This window comes from Heteronotia binoei, chromosome 6 (assembly GCF_032191835.1).
Source record: "Heteronotia binoei isolate CCM8104 ecotype False Entrance Well chromosome 6, APGP_CSIRO_Hbin_v1, whole genome shotgun sequence".
Lineage (NCBI taxonomy): Eukaryota > Metazoa > Chordata > Lepidosauria > Squamata > Gekkonidae > Heteronotia > Heteronotia binoei.
In genome coordinates, this window is record NC_083228.1 from 8,060,785 (window position 1) to 8,084,774 (window position 23,990).

General features: G+C 49.9%; 1 protein-coding gene across 1 annotated transcript; it reads right to left on the reverse strand.

The window, feature by feature from the left end:
- Positions 1-3,310: 3,310 nt before the first annotated feature.
- On the reverse strand, positions 3,311-19,168 carry PTPN20 (protein tyrosine phosphatase non-receptor type 20). Its single transcript, XM_060240976.1, has 6 exons — positions 18,992-19,168; positions 16,477-16,567; positions 11,891-12,225; positions 9,286-9,501; positions 6,279-6,341; positions 3,311-3,388 (listed from the first exon to the last, which is right to left on the reverse strand). The coding sequence occupies exons 1-6, from the start codon at positions 19,166-19,168 to the stop codon at positions 3,311-3,313; spliced, it is 960 nt and encodes a 319-aa protein (XP_060096959.1).
- Between the last annotated feature and the right edge of the window lie 4,822 nt (positions 19,169-23,990).

Consider the following 23,990-nt stretch of genomic DNA (forward strand, 5'->3'; position numbering starts at 1 on the left):
TAAGACCAATGTTTTAAGCATGTTTTATTTTAAGGTTGTTTAAAAAAATTTTTTAGCTGTGTTTGTCTGTAGTTCATCTCTCTCCAAGCTGATCTTAAAGAGGTACACACATGGCCCGGCCCAACACAGCCTGGCCTGGCCCGACAAGGTCTCATTTATGTCAGATCCGGCCCTCATAACAAAGGAGTTCGATGATGCCCCTGAGCAATTAGATTCAGTCCTCATTTCTCATCCCTTACTTTCTGTTCCTTAAAGGGTTTTTGTACGTGTGCCTTTTAGCCCCGATTAGAGAAGCAGCAGCAAACTCACGTTCTATGAATCTGTGTCAACAGACATCTTATTAAGGAACTTCACAGGGAATTAGAATATTTGGAAATGAACAGATTTTCAAACACCTTTAGATTCAGATTGTCACTTGGAAGGGTCAGTCCATGATATAAACCCCCCCCCCCACCAATCCTATAGGTGTCATTGACCCAAAAGGCTACCTAGGGTTGCCAGAAATTCCTGGCGATTTTGGGGGTGGAGTCTGGAGAGGGTGGGGTTTGGGAACCTCAGTGGTATATAACGCCATAGAGTCCAAAGCTGCCATTGGTTGAAATCCACCCTGAGCCTGCCCGCGGGATAGGACGGACTACAAATTAAAACTAACAAACCAACCCTGCCAGAAAACCAGTGCATTGTATAAATTAGAGGCATCTGAATATTTGCCAGTGCATCTGAACAGCTCACCAACTGTCCCTCTCCTTCAGAGCAGGACGTAAGTAAAATCTATGGGGTTTGGACTGTATATAGTTCAAAGACTGCACACATTAACTTCGTTGATAACTGGAAAGAAAACACCATCTTTTAAAAACTGCAGCAACGTGAATCTTATTTTTGTCAACAAGAACTGTCAACCAAACAGGATCAGTTTTAGCAGTCTTGGAACAATCTTTAATATATGGACAAAGCCGGGCGGACGATTACATTCAGACGCTATTGTGAATCAGTTTAGTACAAAGAATTTTATGCGTGTGCCATTTCATACATTGCATTCAGTCGGTATACAATTTGGAGAGAGGAGAGGTAGGAAGTGCTACATGCCGCTGTGGTTAGTGACGGTGTGCAACGACAGAGCGTAAAAATCTTAGGTGCGCCATAAAGAAAGAAAATCATTTCACAATTGGGAGGCTTCGATCGCTCTGTGGAAGATGCTGCTTCAGTTCATGTGACCCGTAAGGCTTGATCCTGCTCTCGTTCCTGCAGAAACTGCACCGACTGGTGCTCGTTCAGCACCAATCAGCGCAGCAGAAACCAAAGTCAGGCCCAGAAGAAGCTGCTCAACTTGGTCACAGGGAGCCTTCAGCTGCCTTGCGGGGCGTCGGCTGCGCCCTGCCCATCTCCCCGTTTTCCTCAATGACACCAAAGTTATTTTGTTCTTGCCTTAACGTTCTGCCAGGTGGTGTTGCAGGCTAAGTATCTATCCTAGCAAGTGTATCACTGGAGGAGCGCAGGCCACGAAAGCTGCGTGCTTCTTGGCCTGAAAGGAGGATCTCTGTTTTGCTCTGGACAGTCTGCTTCCAGAATACTTATCTCAGGCTGGGGGGCGGGGGGAGCTATTTATGGCAAAAAACAGGGCTTTTTTTTTTTTTAGCAGGATCGCACAGGAATGGAGTTTTATCTGGCTTGGTGTCAGGGAGTGTGGCCTAATGAGCTTTCTCTACCCAAAATGGGCTTTCTCTACCCAAAAAAGCCCTGGCAAAAAATTATCTTGGCAAATGCATGTTCTTGTGGCTGCAATTGCCAAAATAACAGGAACGCAGAAGCAAGATCTCGCAGGAGAGATTCAGGAAAGGGTACTTCACCCTTCCCACACCACACTCACCATGCTGCATCTCTTCTCATCAGGGGAACGATTCTTGGAAGAAATGATACATCAAGTCTCTGGTCTGCTGATTCTGCTTGGCGTGATGCCCGTGGGTTACAAGACAGAAAATTCTCTTTTGCAGTTCCTTATGATCTCCAGTTGATTCCCAGTCACGTAACAGTTAAGGTATGCCATCGTACAGAGAGAGAAATGCAGAGGTGAGCCCGGTTAAGAGATCCTAAGGGATGACAGGACCACCGAATTCTGGCCTGAGACAGTTTCCCGCCTCCTGAGATCATTTGCCACACTGGAAAGAACACACCGTCTCCAATGTAGGAAGAGTGGCACAAAGTCTATTTTCTTGCTGCTGGTACCTAGACTTGAGGCATCAATGGTAAATTTGGGAATACTCTGTCAATAGCCAACATTCCAACCATAATGCGTATTACCAGGGGTGGAATTCTAGCAGGAGCTCCTTTGCATATTAGGCCATACCTTCCTGATGCAGTCCAACCTCCAAGAGCTTGCAAGCAGGGTTCCCTCTAAGCTGAGTTAGCGTGAGCTCACAGATTTTTAGCCTCCAGCTCACACATTTTTGTCTTAGCTCAGGAAGGATAACCCCAGAGCACAATAATTTATGTGGCAGCTCACAACTTTAATGCCAAGGCTTTTTTTGTAGCAGGAACTCCTTTGCCATAGCCCCTGATGTAGCCAATCCTCCTGGAGCTTACAAGGCTCTTTTTTGTAAGCTCTTGGAGGACTGGCTACATCAGGGGTAGGCCTAATATGCAGAGGAGCTCCTGCTAGAATTCAACCCCTGATGGCAATTCCTGATGTGGTTTTCAAGGCAAGAAATATTAGGCCACACACCCCTGATGTAGCCAATCCTCCAAGAGCTTACAAAAAGAGCCCTGTAAGCTCTTGAGAGGACTGGCTACATCAGGGGTGTGTGGCCTAATATGCAAAGGAGCTCCTGCTAGAATTCCACCCCTGCCGGCGACTAAGGCTGGCCATAGTCTTCAGCTAAGAGATGGGAATGAGCTACGCCTTTTCTGGAGGAATTTGCCATGGGAACCAAAGCAGGTATGTAGGCTCACCAACTGCCATTGTGAGAGGCCCGGAAGGAAGAGGCAGTGAACCTGGAATGTCTCACCCCAAAGGAAATCCCCTCCCAGCCATTAGCCCCAGAGAATTGCGAGGCATCAATAAGACCATGACACATACAAGCAGAACAGAGTTCAGAGACAAGCGTGTGTATTTCATAGCCTGTTCTCAGCCACACGTCCATCCTTGGCGTGCCTCCTCTTTGTAGCGGATGCTTCAGGACGCCACGTTTTTCCAAACACTTCTATGCACCCAATTCTATTCACCCAGCACCTTTGGTTGCCTTCGGGGCATCGTGATGGAAGGAACCGCAAAGAACGAGGCGAGTGCGAGGGAGACGGGGCAGCAGCGCCTTCCTTACAGCAGCTGGGTATTCATGTTGTGGAGGGTCTTCAGGACTTGGAGCGCCAGTTCGTAGCAAAACATGTACTGCTCCTGCACGTGAAGAAGAGCGGGTTGAATTTCAGAGAATACAAAGGGTGCCGATGGAGTCCTGAAGCCATTGCGGAGAGGCGGCAAAAGCAGCCCGCGACTCCCCATATCCATTTAAACACTCGACAGGTGTTTAATGGGGGGGGGGGCAGAATTAGATCCCTTGCCTTTGCTGCCTCTCTCAAAAGCAGCCCCGCAGCTCCTCCCACCATTTAAACACTAGGATTGCCAAGTTCAATTCAAGAAATATCTGGGGACTTTGGGGGTGGAGCCAGGAGATTTGGGGGTGGAGCCAGGAGCAAGGTTGAGGCAAGCATCACTGAACTCCAAAGGGAGTTCTGGCCATCACAGTGAAAGGGCCGCACACCTTTTAAATGCTTTCCCTCCATTGGAAATAATGAAGGAAAAGGGCACCTTCTTTTGGGGCTCATAGAAGTGGACCCCCCTGGTCCAATCTTTTTGAAACTTGGAGGATGTTTTGGGGAGAGACACTGGATGCTATGCTGCACATTTGGTGCATCTATCTCAAAACACAGCCCCTGTAGAACCCCAGATACCCACTGATCAATTCTCCACTGTACCCTATGGGAATCGATATCCATAAGGAATACTGGACTGCCCAGCAGACATTTCTCCCCCCCTCCCCCCACTTTCTGATGACCCTGAAGTGGGGGGAGGGCCTCCAAACCGGGGGATCCCCTGCCCCCCCGGATTGGCAACCTTATTAAACACCCAGTAGGGTGTTTAAATAGGGGGGGGGGGAGTCAGATTGTTGTGGGTCCCTCCCATTTTTTGAGTGGGGGCTCTTTTTTTTGTTTTGCCCCCTCCTACGGCCCCCCTGTGACTCTTAGCCATGCGGCTAATCAGATCCCAAGATTGCGGGTGGGGGGGGGAGGGGGAGGCCTAGCAGAAGGCAATGTGGGACTATTGACACCAGGTGCGGCTGGCTCTAGGGTAGTGCCTGGAATCTCTGGCATGAGGAATGAGACAGGGAAGGGAGAGTCCCCAAAAGTTCCTCCCCCTCCCCCCACCTTCTTGCGATGCAAACCCCGGCCATGGATGCTTTGAAGACCCTCCCCCTCTCCAGTCTTCGATGGGATTGTTCAGACAACTCTTTTTTGCAGCATTTGTGTGCGTGTGTGACGGAAAGCAATGGGTTAAGCATAAACTGAAGACGCACGGGGCTGCGTCAGGTGACCTGAGGGTGGGGGCAAAGTGCTGAGAGCTCCCAGGGAGGGAAAGTAGTGAAGGAGAGAAACTGCTGAGGCAGGAGTTCAGTCTGTTGGGCTCTGACAGAGTGGAGGCCTGTCAGAGAAGTCTGTCAGTGGGGACCTGACAGAGACGGAGAGGGTCAGTTAGTGCCGGCCAGAAGGGCTGAGAGGGCAGCTGATCCTGTGAAGGAGCTGGAGACGGAGACGGGGAAGTCTTCCAGAGACTGCCAGCTCGACAAAACCAGCCAAGAGGGCTGTGTGTGTGTGAGTCAGTTAAGACCGGAACGGTCACAGACACCAGGAAACTACTCTAAAGGTCTAGTGAGGAGGTTGAGGGAGTGGATGTGGGTCTGAGACACCAAGAAGGGCTGAGAGGAGAGACTCCAGTCGAGGGGTGAGACTAGACACATCAATCCCAAGAGGCCAGACCTTGGCTAGAGGTGGAGAGTGAGTGAAAGGTGAACTGTGTAACTGTGAAAGACGCAAAACAAAGCTGCTGTGGTCCCATCAACAGAACAAGTAAAATACCCCGAAGAGACGAAAATATAGAGATCCAGTGAGGCCTTGAGGCGGGCGCTGCAATAGCGTGACACAAATAAAGACAAGCTTCTCTCTGCTCATGGGCTTCCTAGGGTGGCAGGAGGGGGGTGGGTGGGGATCATAAGAACATAAACATAAGAACATAAGAGAAGCTGGTTATGCCAATAAAGGTGTGCTATTGCTTGCTAAAAGAAGCCATGTTGGATCTGGTCAATGGCCCCTCCAGTCCAACACTCTTGTGTCACACAGTGGCTAATAAACCCAGGTGCCATCAGGAGGTCCATCAGTGGGGCCAGGACACTAGAAGCCCTCCCACTGTGCCCCCCAAGCACCCAGAATGCAGAGCATCACTGCCCCAGACAGAGTTCCATCAATACCCTGTGGCAAATAGCCACTTATGGACCTCTGCTCCATATTTTTATCCAATCCCCTCTTGAAGCTGTCTATGCTTGTAGCCGCCACCACTTCCTGTGGCAGTGAATTCCACATGTTAATCACCCTTTGGGTGAAGAAGTACTTCCTTTTATCCGTTTTAACCTGACTGCTCAGCAATTTCATCGAATTCCCACGAGTTCTTGTATTGTGAGAAAGGGAGAAAAGTACTTCTCTCTCTGCCTTCTCCATCCCATGCATAATCTTGTCAACCTCTATCAAGCCACCCTGCAGTCGATGTTTCTCCAAGCTAAAGAGCCCCAAGCGTTTTAACCTTTCTTCATAGGGAAAGTGTTCCAAACCTTTAATCATTCTAGGTGCTCTTTTCTGCACTTTTCCCAATGCTATATCTTTTTTTTTTTGGGGGGGGGGGGGATCTTACAAAATCATCCACTCCGGGTGTCAAATACGTCAGGTGCACCACTGCAAAGGGCGCCATCCTTCTATCACCCCTTTGCAGGTTCCAGGGAGGGGCGGCCTTGTTGTATGAAAAAGGCTCCCAGGGAGATCCTGACCCAGCAGCACCGAGTCCTTGTTTATAAGCCAGGTTTTTGCCACCTGGACTCAGAGTGACGTGAAAAGCTGTTGAGTCACCCGCTTGCCCTTCCCAGGCCTGAAATGAAATCAGCTCCATGCGTGTAGCTCTTGCACAAACAAGCAGTTAGCTCCACTCGGTTGGTGCACGAAGGGAGCCAGCCCGGAGTCCTTACCTTGGTTTGAATCATGCCAAAGCGCTGAAGTCTCAAATCTCTCACTATCTTCTTGATGTCAAACTGAAAGGAGAGGAGAAAAGTTCTTTGTTTGCAGCCTGATCCCAGCACTTCCCCCTTCTGGTCATGCTGCTGACTTTTTGACTGCTCTGTAAGCAGCGCCAGCTCTAGGACGTGTGGCGCCCTGGGCAAGCTCCCTGCCCAACGCCCCCACCTCCCCACCACCGCCGCACTGCAACAGACTCTTATCTGGGAGAACCGGGTTTGATTCCCTGCTCCTCCATTTGTAGCTGCTGGAATGGCCTTGGGTCAGCCATAGCTATCGCAGGAGTTGTCCCTGAAAGGGCATCTGCTGTGAGAGCCCTCTCAGCCGCACCCACCCCACATGGTGTCTGTTGTGGGGGGGAGGAGATATAGGAGATTGTAAGCTGCTCTGAGTCTCTGATTCAGAGAGAAGGGCGGGGTATAAATCTGCAGTTGTCGTCTTCTAAGGAGCTGAACACACATGAGGATCAGTGTCTTCAGGTACTGTCCTATAGAGGACGGTGTGGAATTGTTTTCTGTGGCCCCAGAAGGTAGGACCAGAACCAACGGATTGAAATTAAATCAAAAGAGTTTCCGGCTCAACATTAGGAAGAACTTCATGACTGCTAGAGCAGGGGGTTGGACTAGATGACTCTTCAAATTCTATGACTGTTAAGAGCGGTTCCTCAGTGGAACAGGGTTCCTCGGGAGGTGGTGGGCTCTCCTTCCCTGGAGGTTTTTAAACAGAGGCTAGATGGCCATCTGACAGCAATGAAAATACTGTGGATTTAGGGGGAGGTGTTTGTGAGTTTCCTGCATTGTGCAGGGGGTTGGATTAGATGACCCTGGGGGTCCCTTCCAACTCCATGATTCTATGATCTCCCGGGGACCGAGAAAGAAGCTATTCTGGCACCAGCAGATCTTTACTATGGACATTAGGTGCCTTAGGAGAATATGTCCAGCAGAACGTAGGGGGAGGTGTTTGTGAGTTTCCTGCATTACGCAGGGGGTCGGACTAGATGACCCTGGGGGTCCCTTCCAACTCTATGATCTTATAGGGTTGCCTTCTACTGAATCAGACCAGCCCCTGGGTACCTCGAGATCAGCACTGTCGACTCAGATCTGGCATCAGCCCTCCAGGGTCTCCAGGATGAGGTCTTTCCCATCACCTGCTGCTTAGCCTCTTGGACCGGAGAGATGCAGGGGACTGAGCTGGAGAGCTTCTGCATGCAAAGCAGAGACTCCACCACTGGGCCTGCCGCGGCCCCTGCGAAATGTGCACCTGAGACCCAGCCAAGGGCTTGGTGGTGCTCTACGCTGTCATTTTATGGCATTTGAGTGAGGATGAATAAGATTAAAGCAGACGCATGAACTTGAAGGAAAGTTTGTCCCCTCCCTCACACTCGTTTCAGACCTTTAATGGCATAGCGTAAAATACAGAAAAAAGATTTGGATAGACATGATAAGTCAGGATTGAACTTAGGTTAGATATAAAATCCAGCATAGCCTGAGCTGTGTTGGAGAATGGTGGCCAACATTTTTGCAACAGCACAGGTAATTTCTGATTTACAGTCGTTCAGGAAGAACTGGCGGAAAGACAAATTGTTCTGATTGACGGTAGGAGGGTTGCCCTCACACCATTTCCAAACCAGGCACCCAAAATTGGCACACCCCTGATGGCTAGTATCCCCGCCCCCCCCCCCCCTTAGAAAGCTTGGGGGGAGACAAGCCACAACCCTGACCTTTCTGAAGGGAGGGAGGATACTAGTCACTGTCCTCTTTAAACAGAGAAGAGTTCTCAGCCAATTGCTCTTCCCAGACTGTCCCAATGTGACTTCCTACCACTGCTGATGGAGATGTACTTTTCTTGGCCTTCTGATTCAACTGACCTGGGGGGGTGGTGTGGAGAGGAGAGGTAGAGGCAGGGCTTTTCTTGTAGCAGGAACTCCTTTGCGTTTTAGACCACACACCCCTGATGTAGCCAATCCTTCAAGAGCTTACAGTAGGCCCTGTAAGAAAAGCCCTGTAAGCTCTTGGAGGATTAGCTATACCAGGTGGGTGTGGTCTAATATGCAAAGGAGTTCCTGCTACAAAAAAAAGGCCTGCTCTGGCTTATATGGACAATCTGATCCAGAGAAGAACTCAAGAGATGGTAATGGTTCCCTCCATGTTTAAGGAGAGTGTTATAAGGTTAGAGGTTCATATTCCAAATGACTTTGTCACAACTTTTGAGACCCAGTGTGGTGTAGTGGTTAGAGTCTGGCAATAAGATCTGGGAGAACCAGGTTGGATTCCCCACACTGTCCTGGAAGCTCACCTTGGGCCAGTCACACACTCTCAGCCTCACCTACCTCAGAGTGCTGTCGTCAGGAGGATAAATGGAGGAAAGGAGAATGAGGTTAAGTGGAGCAGAAATGAAGACAATCTAAACTTGGGATCTGACTTAACTGCTGCCTGCAGAAAACCTGAGGATTGTTTCTTGCTGCAAAATTAGGCTAGCCAGGTCCAATTCAAGAAATATCTGGGGACTTTGGGGGTGGAGCCAGGAAAAAGGTTGTGACAAGCATGAGTGAACTCCAAAGGGAGTTCTGGCCATCACATTTAAAGGGACCGCACACCTTTTAGATGCTTTCCCTCCACTGGAAACAATGAAGATTAGGGGCACCTTCTCTGGGGGCTCATAGAATTGGTCCAGTCTTTTTGAAACTTTGCAGGTGTTTTGAGGAGAGGCACCAGATACGATGCTGCAAATTTGGTGCCTCTAACTCAAAAACAGCCCCACCCCGAGCCCCAGATATCCATGGATCAATTCTCCATTATGCCCTGTGGGAATCGGTCTCCATAGGGAATAATGGAGTGCCCAGCAGACATTTCCCTCCCTCCCTCCCCTGCTTTCTGATGACCCTCCAAACTGGGGGATCCCCCGCCCCCACCTGGGGATTGGCAACCCCAAGCCAAAGGGATGTCTTCCAGCTCAGCTTACAGGCATATCGTTTCTGATGTGGGTCAGGACGATGTCGACGCAGAGCAGCACCCCGCTCCTGCCGATCCCAGCGCTGCAGTGGGCGACGATGGGGCCCGTCTTCTGGGATTTCCGCATGAAGCGGATGAACATGATGAGGTGCTCTGACGACCGGGGAGTGCCGTGGTCAGGCCAGGAGGTGAACTGGAGGTGCCGCACCAGGCGCTTCTCCTGCGTCTGCAAAGATTCAAAGAGACACAGATCCAAAAGTGCGCAGGGACTAGAGCTGTCGGTGCTGGCAAAGGCAACTGGAAAACTAAAACAGAATGGGGGGAAGGCTGGCGCGTGGCAGTAGGCCAAGTAGGCGGCTGCTTAGGGCGCCATGTGGCCTAGGGGCACCATGAGGCATACCCTGTCCCCCACGCCACTGCCGTTCTGACTTTGCCGAGGTCTCCCGGGGCTTGGGATGCTTTGGCAAAGTTGGAGGGGGGGCGTGGTAGTGAGCATGCTCTAAGCGCGCCCCCACCGCCCTTCTGGACTTTGCCAGGGTCTCTCGAGGTTCAGAAGGCCTTGGCAAAGTTGGGGGGGTGACAGTGATGTCATTGTGATGTCATCAACACGCGCATGCAAAGCTCACACAAAAATAACAATGGGGGGGTGGAGGAGCGGGGTTTACCCTAGCCCTGAGCTGCTGTGACCAATTTATAAGGATATTTGCAGACGAGGTCAGTTACATCCGGTGTTCCCTCTAAGCTGAGTTAGTGTGAGCTAGCTCATAGTTTTTTAGTCTCTGGCTCACCCATTTTTGTCTTAGCTCAGAAGAGATGGCCCCAGAGCAAACTAAGTTAAGCAATAGCTCACAACTTTAATGCCACCAGTGTTCCCTCTAAGCTGAGTTAGTGTGAGCTAGCTCACAGTTTTTTAGCCTCCAGATCCCACATTTTTGTCTTAGCTGAGGAAAAATGGTCCCAGAACAACCTAACTGATGCAGTCGCTCACAACTTTAATGCCAGGACCTCACAAAGTAGAATTTTTACTCGCAAGACTCCACAGCTTAGAGGGAGCATTGAATGCCACTAGCTCATGAAGAAGAATTTTTGCTCACAAGACTGCACAGCTTGTAGTTCCCCTGCAGGTGAATATTGTACTTCTTAACGACTGGAGTTCAGTCACAGCTTCCTCCTCAAAAAGATCACTGCTTATTACTCTTACAACCGCTGCCAAGTCCATAATTGCTCAATATTGGAAAACTCCCCAAGGACTAAGTATAGATTGCTACGATAGAATATGAGACTACGTAACAACGGACAAGATCGATGCAGACTTGGATGTTAACGACCCAGTGAAAGCCGCCCAGACCTTTTTCGCGAAAAAGGAGAAAACAGAGGCCGATCCCAAATATGTCAACTCCATCAACAAACGTTCTGTATACAAGAGTATTTAACTTTCATAAGCGATAGCTGTGGCTCAATTATAATCCCTCCCTTAACAGTAGTAATTATTGTTCGTTTGAATCGAGTTGTAAATTGCAATTCTGTTTGTTTGGTCGTTCACCATGTATATTCGATTTTTGCTTACTGTATTATCCTATTTCCCCCTCTATTAATTAATAAAAATTGCTTGTGAAAAAAAAAAGTAAAGACTGCACAGCTTAGAGGGAGCATTGCTTACATCTGGAACTGTCATCAGATAAAACAGGATTTCTGTTCAACTCCACACATACCCACCCTCGACGGGATAGCTCAGGCTGGCCCAATCTCACCAGAAGATCTCCAAATCGAAGCAAAGTCAGTCCTGGGTGGTAGTTGGGTGAGAGATCATCAAGGGAGCCTAAGGGTGCTGCCACTCGGGCTAGCCTGGGCCATCCAGGCTAGCCCGATCTCATCAGAATTGGACATTAACCAGGATCACCCACGGTTAATACTTAGGTGCACGGCTTTTTTTGTAGCAGGAACTCCTTTGCCTTTTAGGCCACACGCCCTTGATGTAGCTGATCTTCCTGGAGCTTCCAGTAGGCCCTGTACTAAGAGCCCTGTAAGCTCTTGGAGGATTGGCTCCATCAGGGGTGTGTGGCCTAAAAGGCAAAGGAGTTCTTGCTTCAAAAAAGGCCCTGCTTAGATGGGAGAAGACAGCTAAGGAAGTCCAGGGTCACTACGCACAGGTAGATAATGGCAAATCACCTCTGTTTGGTCTATTGCCTTAAAAACCCTAAGGGGTTGCTATGAGTTGGTTCTGATTTGACAACACTTGTTATCACACACTTGTATAGAGGGGAGGTACTTGTGAAGTTCCTGCATTGTGCAAGGAGTTGGACTAAATGACCCCGGAGGACCCTTCCACTTACAGCTGCTGGAATGGCCTTGGGTCAGCCATAGCTCTCATAGGAGTTGTCCTTGAAAGGGCAGCTGCTGTGAGAGCCCTCTCAGCCCCACCCACCTCAGGATGTCTGTTGTGGGGGAAGAAGATGTAGGAGATTGTAAGCCGCTCTGAGTCTCTGATTCAGAGAGAAGGGTGGGGTATAACTCTGCAGTCTTCTTCTTCCCTGTGATTCTATTCCTCCACCACTACCTAGTCACAGGTCTCAGTTTGTATCCAGATCATACCGTGTGAAGGCTGAGTGCCTTACCCTTTTGTTTGTAATTTCTATTATTCGAATGACAAAACAATCTAGGATCTGATAGTTATCCAGCCGCAGATGAAACTTCAGCAAATCCAGAGAGATGTCGGGCGGCTCAGGCCAGTACCGGTGGCATTTGGATGTACCACGTTCCATTTCCCTTGTAATCATGGCGATCACGTTGGCGTGGTTTTCCCAAACCATTTGCCAGAAGTCGTTCATGGTGCATGGCAGAGGGGCCTGGGTGCTGATGTAGAAGAGCTCCTCTTTGCCCACTTGCGCATGGATATAGCTCGCGTTGATGTACCCCTTCAGCTCCCCGATGGGAACTCGTGTCTCGTCGTCTAGAACGAGAGAAAGAGAGAGAGAAGGCCCTAGACCAGGGGTATCAAAGTCATTTGTTATGAGGGCCGGAACTGACATAAATGAGACTGGGCTGGGCCAAGCCATGTGTGTTGTAAAATATAATGCCAGATAGCAGAGATATAAACTTATAAAGGACACTGACGCACACAAAGATTTTTTTTAAAACTTAGAAGTAAAACATGCTTAAAACATTAGCACTTGTTTGTCTTAAAGGTGCTTTCTTTGTATCTCTCCCGTGTAATCCAGGCTCCCTCAATTGCACAGCAGAGCTACTGATGTAGAAGAGCCAAGCCTCTCTTCCTTCTACTGGCTGAGGCTTTTCCTCCTCCTGGGGAAGGAAAGAGCCAGAGCTTCCTTTGAAGCAACCTATCCCTCCTCAGAGGGAGGAGCCTCAGCCAATGAAGAAGACAGAGGCTTTACTCTGTAGCTTCTGTGTGACTGATCAAGCCTGGCAAAGCAAGCTGTGATGCAGAAGGAAGCAAGAGAGAGGGAGAAGGAAGCAGATGACAGCCAGTTGCTCGGGGGCCTGATAGGAGCCCTCTGGGGGCCTGATTCGGCCCCTGGGCCACATGTTTGACACCCCTGCCCCAGATGTTGCTGCCGTTTTTTTCCAGTCTGTGACAATTTTTCACACACAGGTAGATCCTAAGCTAATGATCCCCCACATTTTTGTTATTATTGTTCACTTTTAGAACTTGCCTTTCTGAACACCCGTCACTTGAGACCATCACAGCAAAATGTAGTAATAAAATATAAAGAACATATAACTCTATATGAATTAGTTTTTTTTTAAATCCAAACAATAGCCAGGTGCTATAATAACCCACAAGAAGTAAAACCTTCAGGAAAATTGTCTTAAAATGATTTTTAAAGCCCTGATTCTGGCGGGTACCTTTGTTAGTCTGAAGCAGCAGAACAAAGTTGGAGTTTGGGGGCCCCTTCAAAACCAACAAAGTTTTATTCAAGGCATCAGCTTTCAAGTGCTTGCGTGAAGAAGTAGGCACGCTGTCAAGCATGCTATTTCTAAGTGCTGGTTTATCCATACCTCTCTTCTCCCCTCCCCTCCCCCCCCTCACTCCTTGCTTTTCCTTCCCCCCTGTGGGTGCCTAATAAAACCTTCTCTTCTCAGGATGTGTAGGGTAACCTTATATTAAACAGTGTAAAGTGCCTCTCCCCCAGATTCACACAGCCATGTCTTATCAGGTAGCAAGAAATGTGTGAGAAAGGGAGATGTGAACATTCCTTAGTCATAAAGAGATAGTAGGAAGTAGCCTTTGAATCTTCATCCCCATTTGCATCTTTATGTTATTCTTTTGAAGTTATCTGTAACCCTGCCTTTTGAACTAGCCCATAAGACGCTATGCAACTGTGTATTCAGTATTACTTCCAATGTATCTGTCTTTGGAGCAAGTCATAGCGTTTCAATAAAACAAGTCTTTTATTCAAAACAAAAGCTTGATTATTTCGAAATATCGATGCTTGCCACACGCAACATGAAAGCTCATGCCTTGAATAAAACTTCGTTAGTCTTAAAGGTGTCCCTGGACTCAGATTTTGTTCTGTTGCTTCAAATTAACACAGCTGCCCACCTAGAGCATGACACAATTTGTCTGGACCTCTTCAGTCACAGGAATGTTGCACTGTTTCCTGGGCTGACGTTCCTTCCTTGGGCAAACCCCGAGCTGCTGAGGATTCGAGTCCTGTGTCCTGCGTATAGAGTGATGGTCCCCATTTTGACTTGGGGTAGAATTCTAGCAGGAGCTCCTTTGCATATCAGGCCACACACCCCTGATGTAGCCAATCCTCCAAGAGCTTACAAGGCTCTTTTTTGTAAGCTGACGGAGGATTGGCTACATCAGGGGTGTGTGGCCTGATATGCAAAGGAGCTCCTGCTAGAATTCCACCCCAATTTTGGCATCAGTAAATATGTAAGAAGCGCCACTTGTCAACTCTCCATAAGCGCTGCCACAATGTGAGCCGTGTTCTGATCTAACCGCTGTCTGGAAGTGAGCGCTAACACCCAGGACTGGGAGATTTAATCCCAGCTCAAACTAAGCCAGGCATGTGCTAGTTTCATCTTCAGACTCTTGCAGCATCTTTCCCGTTATACCCAGGGCCGGCCCTGCCACTAGGCAAACTAGGTAACTGCCTATGGCGCCAGCCTTCTGGGGGCGCTGAATTGGGCGCCCCCATGGGAACTCAGTGATGTTATCAGTGAGGGAGGGGGGCGCCAGAAGTTAGCCTTGCCTGGGGTGCCAGCAGTGCCGGTCCTAGGGTGCATAGCGTCCCAGGCCACCTCCTCCTCCCGCTCTCCCTTCGCAGTGCCGCTTCCCTCTGAGAAGCACGATGAGGCTGGGCCCTAATGTCTTTGAGGCAGCCGGCATCTGCATGATTTTTGAATTCTGGAGGAGGATTCTCCCCCCTCCTTTCCGGAACCGGAAGTGAGGGGGGAACGAAGCCTCTTCCAGTGCTCTCTTCAAAAAACGCAGATGGCCACTGCCTCGAAGCTGGTAGGGCACCGCCTCATCGTGGCGAGCTTCCCTGAAAGGAAGGTGGGTGGGCGGAGCGCGGAGGAAGGGAAGGGAGGGGGCTGGTGGTGGCAGTGGCAGTGGAGGGGGAGAGGCAAATTTAGGCTGTTCTCTTGGGTACCGAGGGGGGGGAGCCCAATTTGGCGCCCCCTTCTGGCGCCCTAGGCAACCACCTAGTTTGCCTAGTGGGCGAGCCAGCCCTGGGTGTCAGATGGTCTAGGGCTGGTACTGTTTATACCCTTAGAAGCTCACTGATCACAGAAGATACTTGCTGCTGCTTCTTTTTTTTAATGCAAGGGCTAATAAAGCTGAGACAAATTTTGAAATTGCTAGAGTAAACAGGATCCTTTTCATTGAACGAAAAAGCCAGGGTTTCTGGAGTGTAGGGAGACGGTCGGTTGATTAAAGGCTTAATGTAAAAAAAGGTAAAGGTAGTCCCCTGTGTTTTCGACTCTGGGGTGACATTGCTTTCACAACATTTTCACAGCAGACTTTTTACGGGGTGGTTTGCCATTGCCTTCCCCAGTCATTTCACTCCCCCCCCCCAGTAAGCTGGGTACTCATTTGACCGACCTCAGAAGGATGGAAGGCTGAGTCAACCTGAGCTGGCTACCTGAAAACCCAGCTTCCACTGGGATCGAACTCAGGTCGTGAGTGAAGCTGAGGACTGCAGTACTGCAGTTTTACCACTCTGTGCCACAGGGCTACATAGTGATCCCTTATATACTCGGGGCGGGGAGGGGAACCAGAGTCAAGGAAAAGACAGTTGGCGTTCAAGATCTTTATTCCAGCTTCATGGGCATACACACATGTTGTTGGAACTGACCTCTCTGTCAGTTCCCCCAACTTATAAACCTTTGGCCTGACCGTTATAACTCAAGCCAAAGCGCGGCAAGCAAAAGCGGGGGTTTTGTGCGGGGTTTTTGCTAAGCTCTCATCACCACAGGTGCCCACTATCAGTTCATGGTTCACATCTCCTCCAGCTCTTTGACCTTGGTTACCTAGCAACTAGCCAATTCCCAGACATTCCATCCTCCTTCCAGATAAGCAACAAGTTACAGTTATATCAAAGGCATAGCAAGCGCAGCATAGCATTGTACAATTGAATACACATGACAAGAGGAACAAGATGGAGTGACTCTTGACAACTGTATTCAAACAGGGCATGGAAGGATGTATCTACCCTATTAAGGCCTAGTCAAAAAAATCTTCCCTAAAAACCATTGTTGGAATAATATTCAATCTTGCAAACAAAAAAGCTCTACAAAAACATGGGATGGGAAGACAGTACATATGGGGAGGCAAAGATCTTGGAAAAGAAAGACCAAAAGATACGGTCAGCAGGCCCGGCGTGTGGGCCCTGAGCCTCTGCCACTCTTTTGACTCTGAGGGATCTGATCCGACCCTGGGGGTACCTTCCAACTCTATGATTCTATGTCACTGTGACGTCATCACACTATGCACAAAACCTTTTAGGGGGGGAACCCCACACACCGGGCCTGGGGGTCAGACCACTATAATCATTTCTAGGACACGTTTTTTGATCAGAGAAAATGCTTTGGATTTGCCCATCTCAAAAATATAATTAATTGGGACATTCCAACTATCATCAACTTCTCACCCAGGATTTTCATCCTAGTCAATCTGTGCATCTTTCCCATTGATCCCAGAGTGGCAGCATTCGCTGTTGATTGTACTTACATGGCAGGATATCGCGGTATCTGTTCTTCTCCCGGTTCTCTGGCGCTTTGCCTGTCAGGCAATCATCCGTTGGCTTGATGTGTTCCAAGTCCTAAAATGAAACATAAAAATTCAACGTGCTTCATTTGCAACGTTGGCGCTGCCGCTTTCAAGTAGAGAAGGAACAAGCGTAGTGTGTGTCTGTCATGGGCATGCTGTTACTTCTGTACACTTTCTTCCTCTGGGAAAGAACCTGGGCACCTTGCATGCAACACCAAGGCTCCATCACTGGTCTGCTGCCCCTCCCTGATCTGATATGCCATGAGGGTTGCCGACTCTGATCCAGGTTAGATAAGTCTGATCCAGCAGGGCTCTTGAGAGCCAGTCTGGTGTAGTGGTTAAGTGTGTGGACTTTTATCTGGGAGAACCGGGCCTGACTCCCCACTCCTCCACTTGCAGCTGCTGGAATGGCCTTGGGTCAGCCATAGCTCTCGCAAGAGTTGTTCTTAAAAGCTGTCTGGGGAGAGCTCTCTCAGCCGCATCCACCTCAAAGGGTGTCTGTTGTGGGGGAGGAAGGTAAAGGAGATTGTGAGCCACTCTGAGACTCTGAAATTCAGAGTGGAGGGCAGGATATAAATCCAATATCATCATCATCATCCTTCTTCTTCTTCTTTCTTCTTCTTTGCAGTTTAGTGATCCTGAAAACCATTTGGGCAGCCTCCTGGAAAGTACATTTGCCAGGGTTTCTATTTGAGCACACTAATAAGCTCTCAGAAGTCATTTCCAGAGTCCACCTCTGTGCTCCCAACAGCGAAGCTGTCACTGTTTTGTTTTTGCATTCAAGGCACATCCAATCAACTTCATGGGGTTTTCAAGGCAAGAGACAGCCTTAAGAATATAAGAAGAGCCCTGCTGTGGTCCAACTAGTCCAGCCTTCCATCTCACACCATGACCAGCCAGTTCCTCTGGGGGGCCAAGGAGAGGGCATGGAGTCTGAGGCCTTCCCCTGATGTTGCCTCCTGGCTCTGGGATCTAGAGGCTTAGTGCCTCTGAATTTGGAGGTTCCCCCCCAGTCACTGACAGACCTCCTCCATGGATCTATCCAGGGCAGGCTCGCCCACTAGGCAAACTAGGCAGTTGTCTAGGGTGCCGGGAGGGGGTGCTGAATTGAGCTCCCCCCTCCTGATGCCCATGACAAATGCCTAGTTTGCCTGCCTCTCCCCCACAACGCCCTTCCCTTGGGTCCCGTCTGCCTCCCCCAGCAAGTGATCAGAGGAGCACGCTGAGGCTGGCCTCTACCGGCTTCAATGCAGCCAGCATATGATCCTTCTTTGAAGAGCGCACTGGAGGACGATTCGATCCACCTCACTTCCAGTTCCGGAAAGAAGGGGGGAGAAGCCTCTTCCCTCCAGAGTGCTCTTCAAAGAAGGATTAGATGCCGGATGCTGCATCGATCTAATCCCTTTCTAAAGCTGTTTCTTCTGTCAGACCCAGAGTCAAGGAAAAGACAATTAGAGTTCAAGATCTTTATTCCAGCTTCATAGGCATACACACGCGTTGTCAGAACTGACCTCTCTGTCAGTCCCGCCGACTTATATACCTTTGCCCTGACCATTATAATTCAAGTCAAAGCATGCCAAGCAAAAGCTGGGTTTCTACTAAGCTCTCATCAACACAGGTGCCTACTATCAGTTCATGGTTCGCATCTCCTCCAGCTCTTTGACCTTGGTTGCATAGCAACTAGCCAGTTCCCAGACATGCCATCCTCCCTCCAGTTAAGCAGCAAGTAACAGTTATATCAAAGGCATAGCAAGCACAAGCATAGCACTGTATAATTGAATACATATGACAAGAGGAACAAAATGGAGTGACTCGTGACATTCTGCCCCCCCTAAGGCCCCCTTCCCCTGAGTTTATTAGGATGTTTGTTGTAAAGTCTTTAATTAAATCTTTACAATTGATATCTTTGGAGCTGACCCATTCAGCTTGACTTAATGGGAAATGAGTCCATTTTATGAGATGGAACAGTTCACCGTGTTTGATCTTGGCATCGAGAATTCCCTGCACTTCATGATGAATCTGACCACGAAGCAGAGTCGGGGGTGGTGGTTTCATCTGGGGGTGCCAAGTCGAGGGTCCAGGGTCCTTCTTCAAGTAGCTGGCGTGGAAACAAGGGTGGACATGATTAAGATTTTTTGGCAGTTCCAGTTCAACAGTTACCTTATTTATAATCCTTTTGATTGGAAAAGGTCCCAAATATTTCATCCCCAACTTTTTACAGTTCTGTGCATTGAGTATGTGCTTGGTCGAAATGTACATCTTGTCTCCCACCGCTAAGTCCCAAAGTTCAGAGTGTTTTTTATCATATTGGGTTTTGTAGGCTTCTTGCGCCCTCTGGAGTTGTTTGCTAATAACTGCCCAACCCCCTGCTATCCCTTGCCACCATTCGGTAAAGTCCATGGGGGCTGACGAGGGGGGGGGCGATTTCAGGGAACAGCTTGCTTTCATATCCATATACCACTTGGAAGGGGCTCACTTTGGTGACGCTATGCACATTGTTGTTATAGGCATACTCTTCAAAGGGCAACAGTGACACCCTATTGTCCTGCTGGAAGGACGTATAGCAACGTAAGAACTGCTCAAGTGCCACGTTGGTGCGTTCCATCTGTCCGTCCGTCTGTGGGTGGTAGGCGGAGCTGAGCCTTTGCTCCATTCGGCCAGTTCACAGAGATACGACCAAAATTTGGCAGCGGATTGTAACCCGCGGTTTGCTAATAACTGCCCAACCCCCTGTTATCCCTTGCCACCATTCAGTAAAGTCCATGGGGGCTGACGAGGGGGGGGGGGCGATTTCAGGGAACGGCTTGCTTTCATATCCATATACCGCTTGGAAGGGGCTCACTTTGGTGACGCTATGCACATTGTTGTTATAGGCATACTCTTCAAAGGGCAGCAGTGACACCCTGTTGTCCTGCTGGAAAGACGTATAGCAACATAAGAACTGCTCAAGTGCTGCGTTGGTGCGTTCCATCTGTCCGTCCGTCTGTGGGTGGTAGGCGGAGCTGAGCCCTTGCTCCATTCTGGCCAGTTCACAGAGATACGACCAAAATTTGGCAACGGATTGTGACCCGCGGTCGGAGACCACCTTAGCGGGGAAAGCGTGTAGCCGAAAGATGTGCTGGATAAACAACTGAGCTAGCTGCTTGGCCATGGGGAGTTGCTTGCAAGGTACGAAATGAGCCTGCTTAGAAAAAGTGTCCACAACAACCCAGATCACTGTTTTTCCCATCGAGGGAGGCAAGTCAGTTATAAAATCCATGAATATTCATTCCCAGGGGCGTGAGGAAGGGGGAAGAGGTTGTAAGTGCCCCAGCGGTAACCCTCCCTTCTTTTTTGCCATGATACAGGTGGGGCACCCTGTTGTATATTCCCCCACATCCTTATGCAGTCCTGGCCACCAGAATTGTCTTTGAATCAAATGCACTGTCTTTACAAACCCAAAATGCCCCCCCAGCTTGGAGTCAAGCGCCCTCTGGATCACTTGTTTATGTAATGAGGGGGGTACGTAGAATTTCTCCCTTCGGCGTCAAAGCCCATCCTCCGCCTTTGTCAATTGTAAATCCTCCTCTGAGGGATTGTCAGGGAAAGCCTGTTTCAGTTCTGCTAGGAACCCATCAGGGGCCTCCCTTCCCTTTTGGCTTTGCGCACGCGTGGTCACCAATGCGATTAGCTGGGAGGGCATGAACAATGAGTCAAGAACTTCCTCCCTCTTGCTGTTGTGTTGAGGGAGGTGGGACAACGCGTCCGCCAAAAAGTTCAGTTTTCCGGGGATGTGCCCTAGCTTGAAATTGAACCGCCAGAACAGCCCCGCCCACCATTTATTGTTGAGATTGCGAGTGGTAACGAGGAGGGCTAAGTTTTTATGATCTGTCCAGAGTTTAAATGGCTCCCGCACCCCTTCTAGGTAGTGCCTCCACTTTTCTAGGGCCAGTTTGATGGTGGAGGCTTCCTTGTCCCACACTGACCAGTTGCGTTCAGCCGGGCTGAACTTTTGGGACAAGTACGCGCAGGGGTGCAACTGGCCATCTGGCTCCTCCTGGATTAATATGGCTGTGCGGGTGACATCGCTCGCATTACATTGCACCTCAAACCTTTTGTTTTCATCGGGGTGTATCAGGCAGGGCTTGGACGTAAACCAGGTTTTAAGTTCATCAAACACTTTTTGTGCACTCCCCCGTCCACAGGAGACTGGAGCTACCCTTTGTGGCTTGTGGCCCCTTCTCCTTGGTTTTCAGCAGTTCTGTGAGGGGTAGGGTAATCTCGGCAAAGTTATTGATGAACCCCCTATAGAAATTTGCGAACCCAAGGAAACTCTGGAGCTGTTTACGGGTTCGAGGGGGCTCCCATTCCACCACTGCTTGTACCTTGGCTGGATCCATTCCCAGCCCCCCCCGTGGAAATGTGATACCCCAAAAAATCAAGCTCCATATTGTGGAATTCGCACTTGGACAGTTTGGCAAATAACTTGTGCTCGTACAGTGTTTGCAGCACCTCCCTCACCAACTGGATGTGTGAGGGCAGGTCTTCCGAGTATATCAAAATGTCATCCAGGTAACAGACCATGCCCTTATATAGGTATTTGTGCAATACTTCATTGATTAAGTTCATGAATACCCCCGGAGGTCCCTTCAGGCCAAATGGCATGACCAAATACTCGTATTAACCCAGTGGTGTGTTGAAGGCAGTTTTTGACTCATCCCCTTCCTTGATGCGCACCTGGAAATAACCATCTCTGGGGTTAAGTTTAGTGAAGATTTTCCCTTGGGACACCTCCCCTAAGAGGTCCCGTATAAGGGGGAGGGCGTACGCATTACTCATGGAAATCGCGTTCAAGCCGTGAAAATCATTGCAAAGTCGTAAATTGCCGTCCTTTTTCTTTCTGAATAGTACTGGGGCTGCAAGTGGGGATTTGGCGGGTCGTATGAACCCCCTACATAGATTGAGTTCCAGGAATCTCTGCAACTCCTTCCTTTCCCCCCGACTAATTGAATATAGCTTGGCTTTGGGTAGTGGCTCACCATCCACCAGTTCAATGGCACAGTCAGTAGGTCTGTGGGGGGGAAGCTTATCCACCTCCTGGGGATCAAACACCTTTTGCAAATCCTGATATTTGGGGGGCAGACTGGGCACTTCAACATTGGTGACACAAAGTTTTTCGAGGTGGGGAGGGGGATGTGGGCCCCATTTTTTATTCCACCGGTGACTCTTGCACACCAGATCCAAGAAGTAAATGGCGCTCCCGCTAAACTGGACAAGCGGGTTGTGGTCGGCCAGCCACTCCAGGCTGAGGACAACTTGGAACTTGGCGGCCAGGCAATAATGAATGTGCGAGGTTCCCAATGTTCCCCCACCCCAAGGCACACACTTCAGTCCCCGTCCTACATGGCTCCCCCTTCATTGGTCTCCCGTCCATCTGCTCAAACACATAGGATTCTTGAAGGGGCACGGTTTTTAATCCTAACGCTTCCACCAAACTCGGGGATAATAAGTCTTTGGAGCATCCCGAGTCTAGTAGGGCCCAGATGCAGGAAAATAATTTCATAACGGGGTTCACCAGGGTTATGGGTACATAATACAAAGTCCCGGATAATATCACCCGTAGTGGCTCTGACCTGCTGTTGCGCGTTCCTCACAGCAGGTGTGGGTCATTTCCCGGCAGCTGGGCCCCTCCGTCCTCCTCCTCGGATTCCTCGGGGATCGGTTCCCAGAACTGCAGCACCGCTAACTTGGCCTTGGCCGTTGGGGCTCCGGTGCTGCCGGTTTTCTTCTTCGCCTCCGGCTTTAGGGGTGTGGAGGTCCGCGGCTTCTTCGGCTCGCTGCGGCACTTGCTGGTGATGTGATTCCCTCCACCCCGCACTTGAAGCATAACTTTGCTTTGGCTCTCCTGTTGTGCTCCTCACACAAAAGCTGCTCAGGAGCGAGCTTGGGTAGGCTGGGTCGGGGCATCTTCTCTCGAGCTTCTTTTGGGGGGCCCCTTGTTGTTTCTTATGGAGAGCAAACATCTTGTTGCGGTCCTCTATCTTGCAAGTCAACTGGGTCCACCCAACCAGATCTCGCGGTTCCCCCAGCTTCAGAACCTCTCTATATATGTGAGAGTTGAGGCCCCTTTTGAATTGCTTGATCCTGGCCCCATCGTCCCATCGCTGGACCTTGGAGTTCAGCGCCCTGAATTCGCTGAGGTATTCTCGGACCGACCCAGCGCCCTGCTTCAGATCTTGTAGGGCCACTATCGCGTTATTCTCCTGTAGAGGGTCTTTGAAATGGCGTCATAGAGCCCTCAGGAAGTCTGTGGCCAAGTTCAGAGCAGGGGATCGCCTCTCGAATAGGGTGACGTACCATTGGGCCACTGGCCCCCGAAGACAGCTGCCAATGTACACTATTCACGACTGTTCTGTTGGGAATTTACGGGCCTAGACGCTGAGGTGCCCTCGAACCATCACAATGAAGTAGGCTAGTTCTGATGCGTCCCCGTTGAATCGTGTCTCACTTACTCGGGGGCCCCCTGGCACCGCCACTGGCTCCTCTGGCTCCGGTTGAGGTTGGGGCACCCGGTCGCCCCCTGCGGGTGGGTCACCTCCCGCAGGGGCTCCCCCCCAGTGGGAATCAGTGGTCTCTACCCCCCTCAGGGGCTGGTTGCAGGGGGAGTGCAGCCACGATCCACTCCCCCATCGCCCACACTTGCCAGGCGAGGTTCTGCATCTCTTGGATCATGAAGGTGTGCATAGCTTACATCTCCTCCCGGAGTTGGGTCCTTTGGCTGGCCAAAGCTTCTTGCAACCACTCCGCGATCGCGTCCCCAGGCCCACCAGTCCGGGGGTCCTCTCTTCGACTTTTGTCGCCTTGGAACCCCCACGGATGGTAGGAGCGTTGCAGCCTCGAAAGTCGGTGTGGCTGCTGGGGGTCCTCTCTCAGATCTCTGATAATACTCTGCTGGAAATCCATGGAGCCCCAGTCCTTTTTCCGCACCGTCACGGTGACCAGGGTGACCCGCGGCCCTTCAGGCTTGGGTTCTTCCTCACCGTCTGTTTTAGTAATCCCTGTAGCCTGGTCCTATTCACCAGCCATCGTGAGTCTCGGATTAGGCTAGGCCAGGGTAATAGTCAGTTTTGACAAAATGTCAAACCCAGAGTCAAGGAAAAGACAGTTGGAGTTCAAGATCTTTATTCCAGCTTCATGGGTGTAGACACGCGTTGTCGGAACTGACCTCTGTCAGTCCCACCGACTTATAAACCTTTGCCCTGACCATTATAATTCAAGCCAAAGCGCGCCAAGCAAAAGTGGGGGTTTTGCGTGGGATTTCTACTAAGCTCTCATCACCACAGGTGCCTACTATCAATTCATAGTTCGCATCTCCTCCAGCTCTTTGACCTTGGTTACATAGCAACTAGCCAGTTCCCAGACATGCCATCCTCCCTCCAGATAAGCAGCAAGTAACAGTTATATCAAAAGCATAGCAAGCATAGCACTGTATAATT

What these genes read in the sequence shown, in the direction of transcription:
- PTPN20 (XM_060240976.1), bottom strand. Translation starts at nt 19,168, where the DNA reads ATGGAGCAAAGGCTCAGCTCCGCCTACCACCCACAGACGGACGGACAG. An exon ending in ATGTGCATAGCGTCACCAAA is followed by an intron (nt 16,568 to 18,991) that starts GTGAGCCCCTTC and finishes GTTTCATTTTAG; the next exon opens with GACTTGGAACACATCAAGCC. An exon ending in TTGGCATGATTCAAACCAAG is followed by an intron (nt 3,389 to 6,278) that starts GTAAGGACTCCG and finishes CTTCACGTGCAG; the next exon opens with GAGCAGTACATGTTTTGCTA.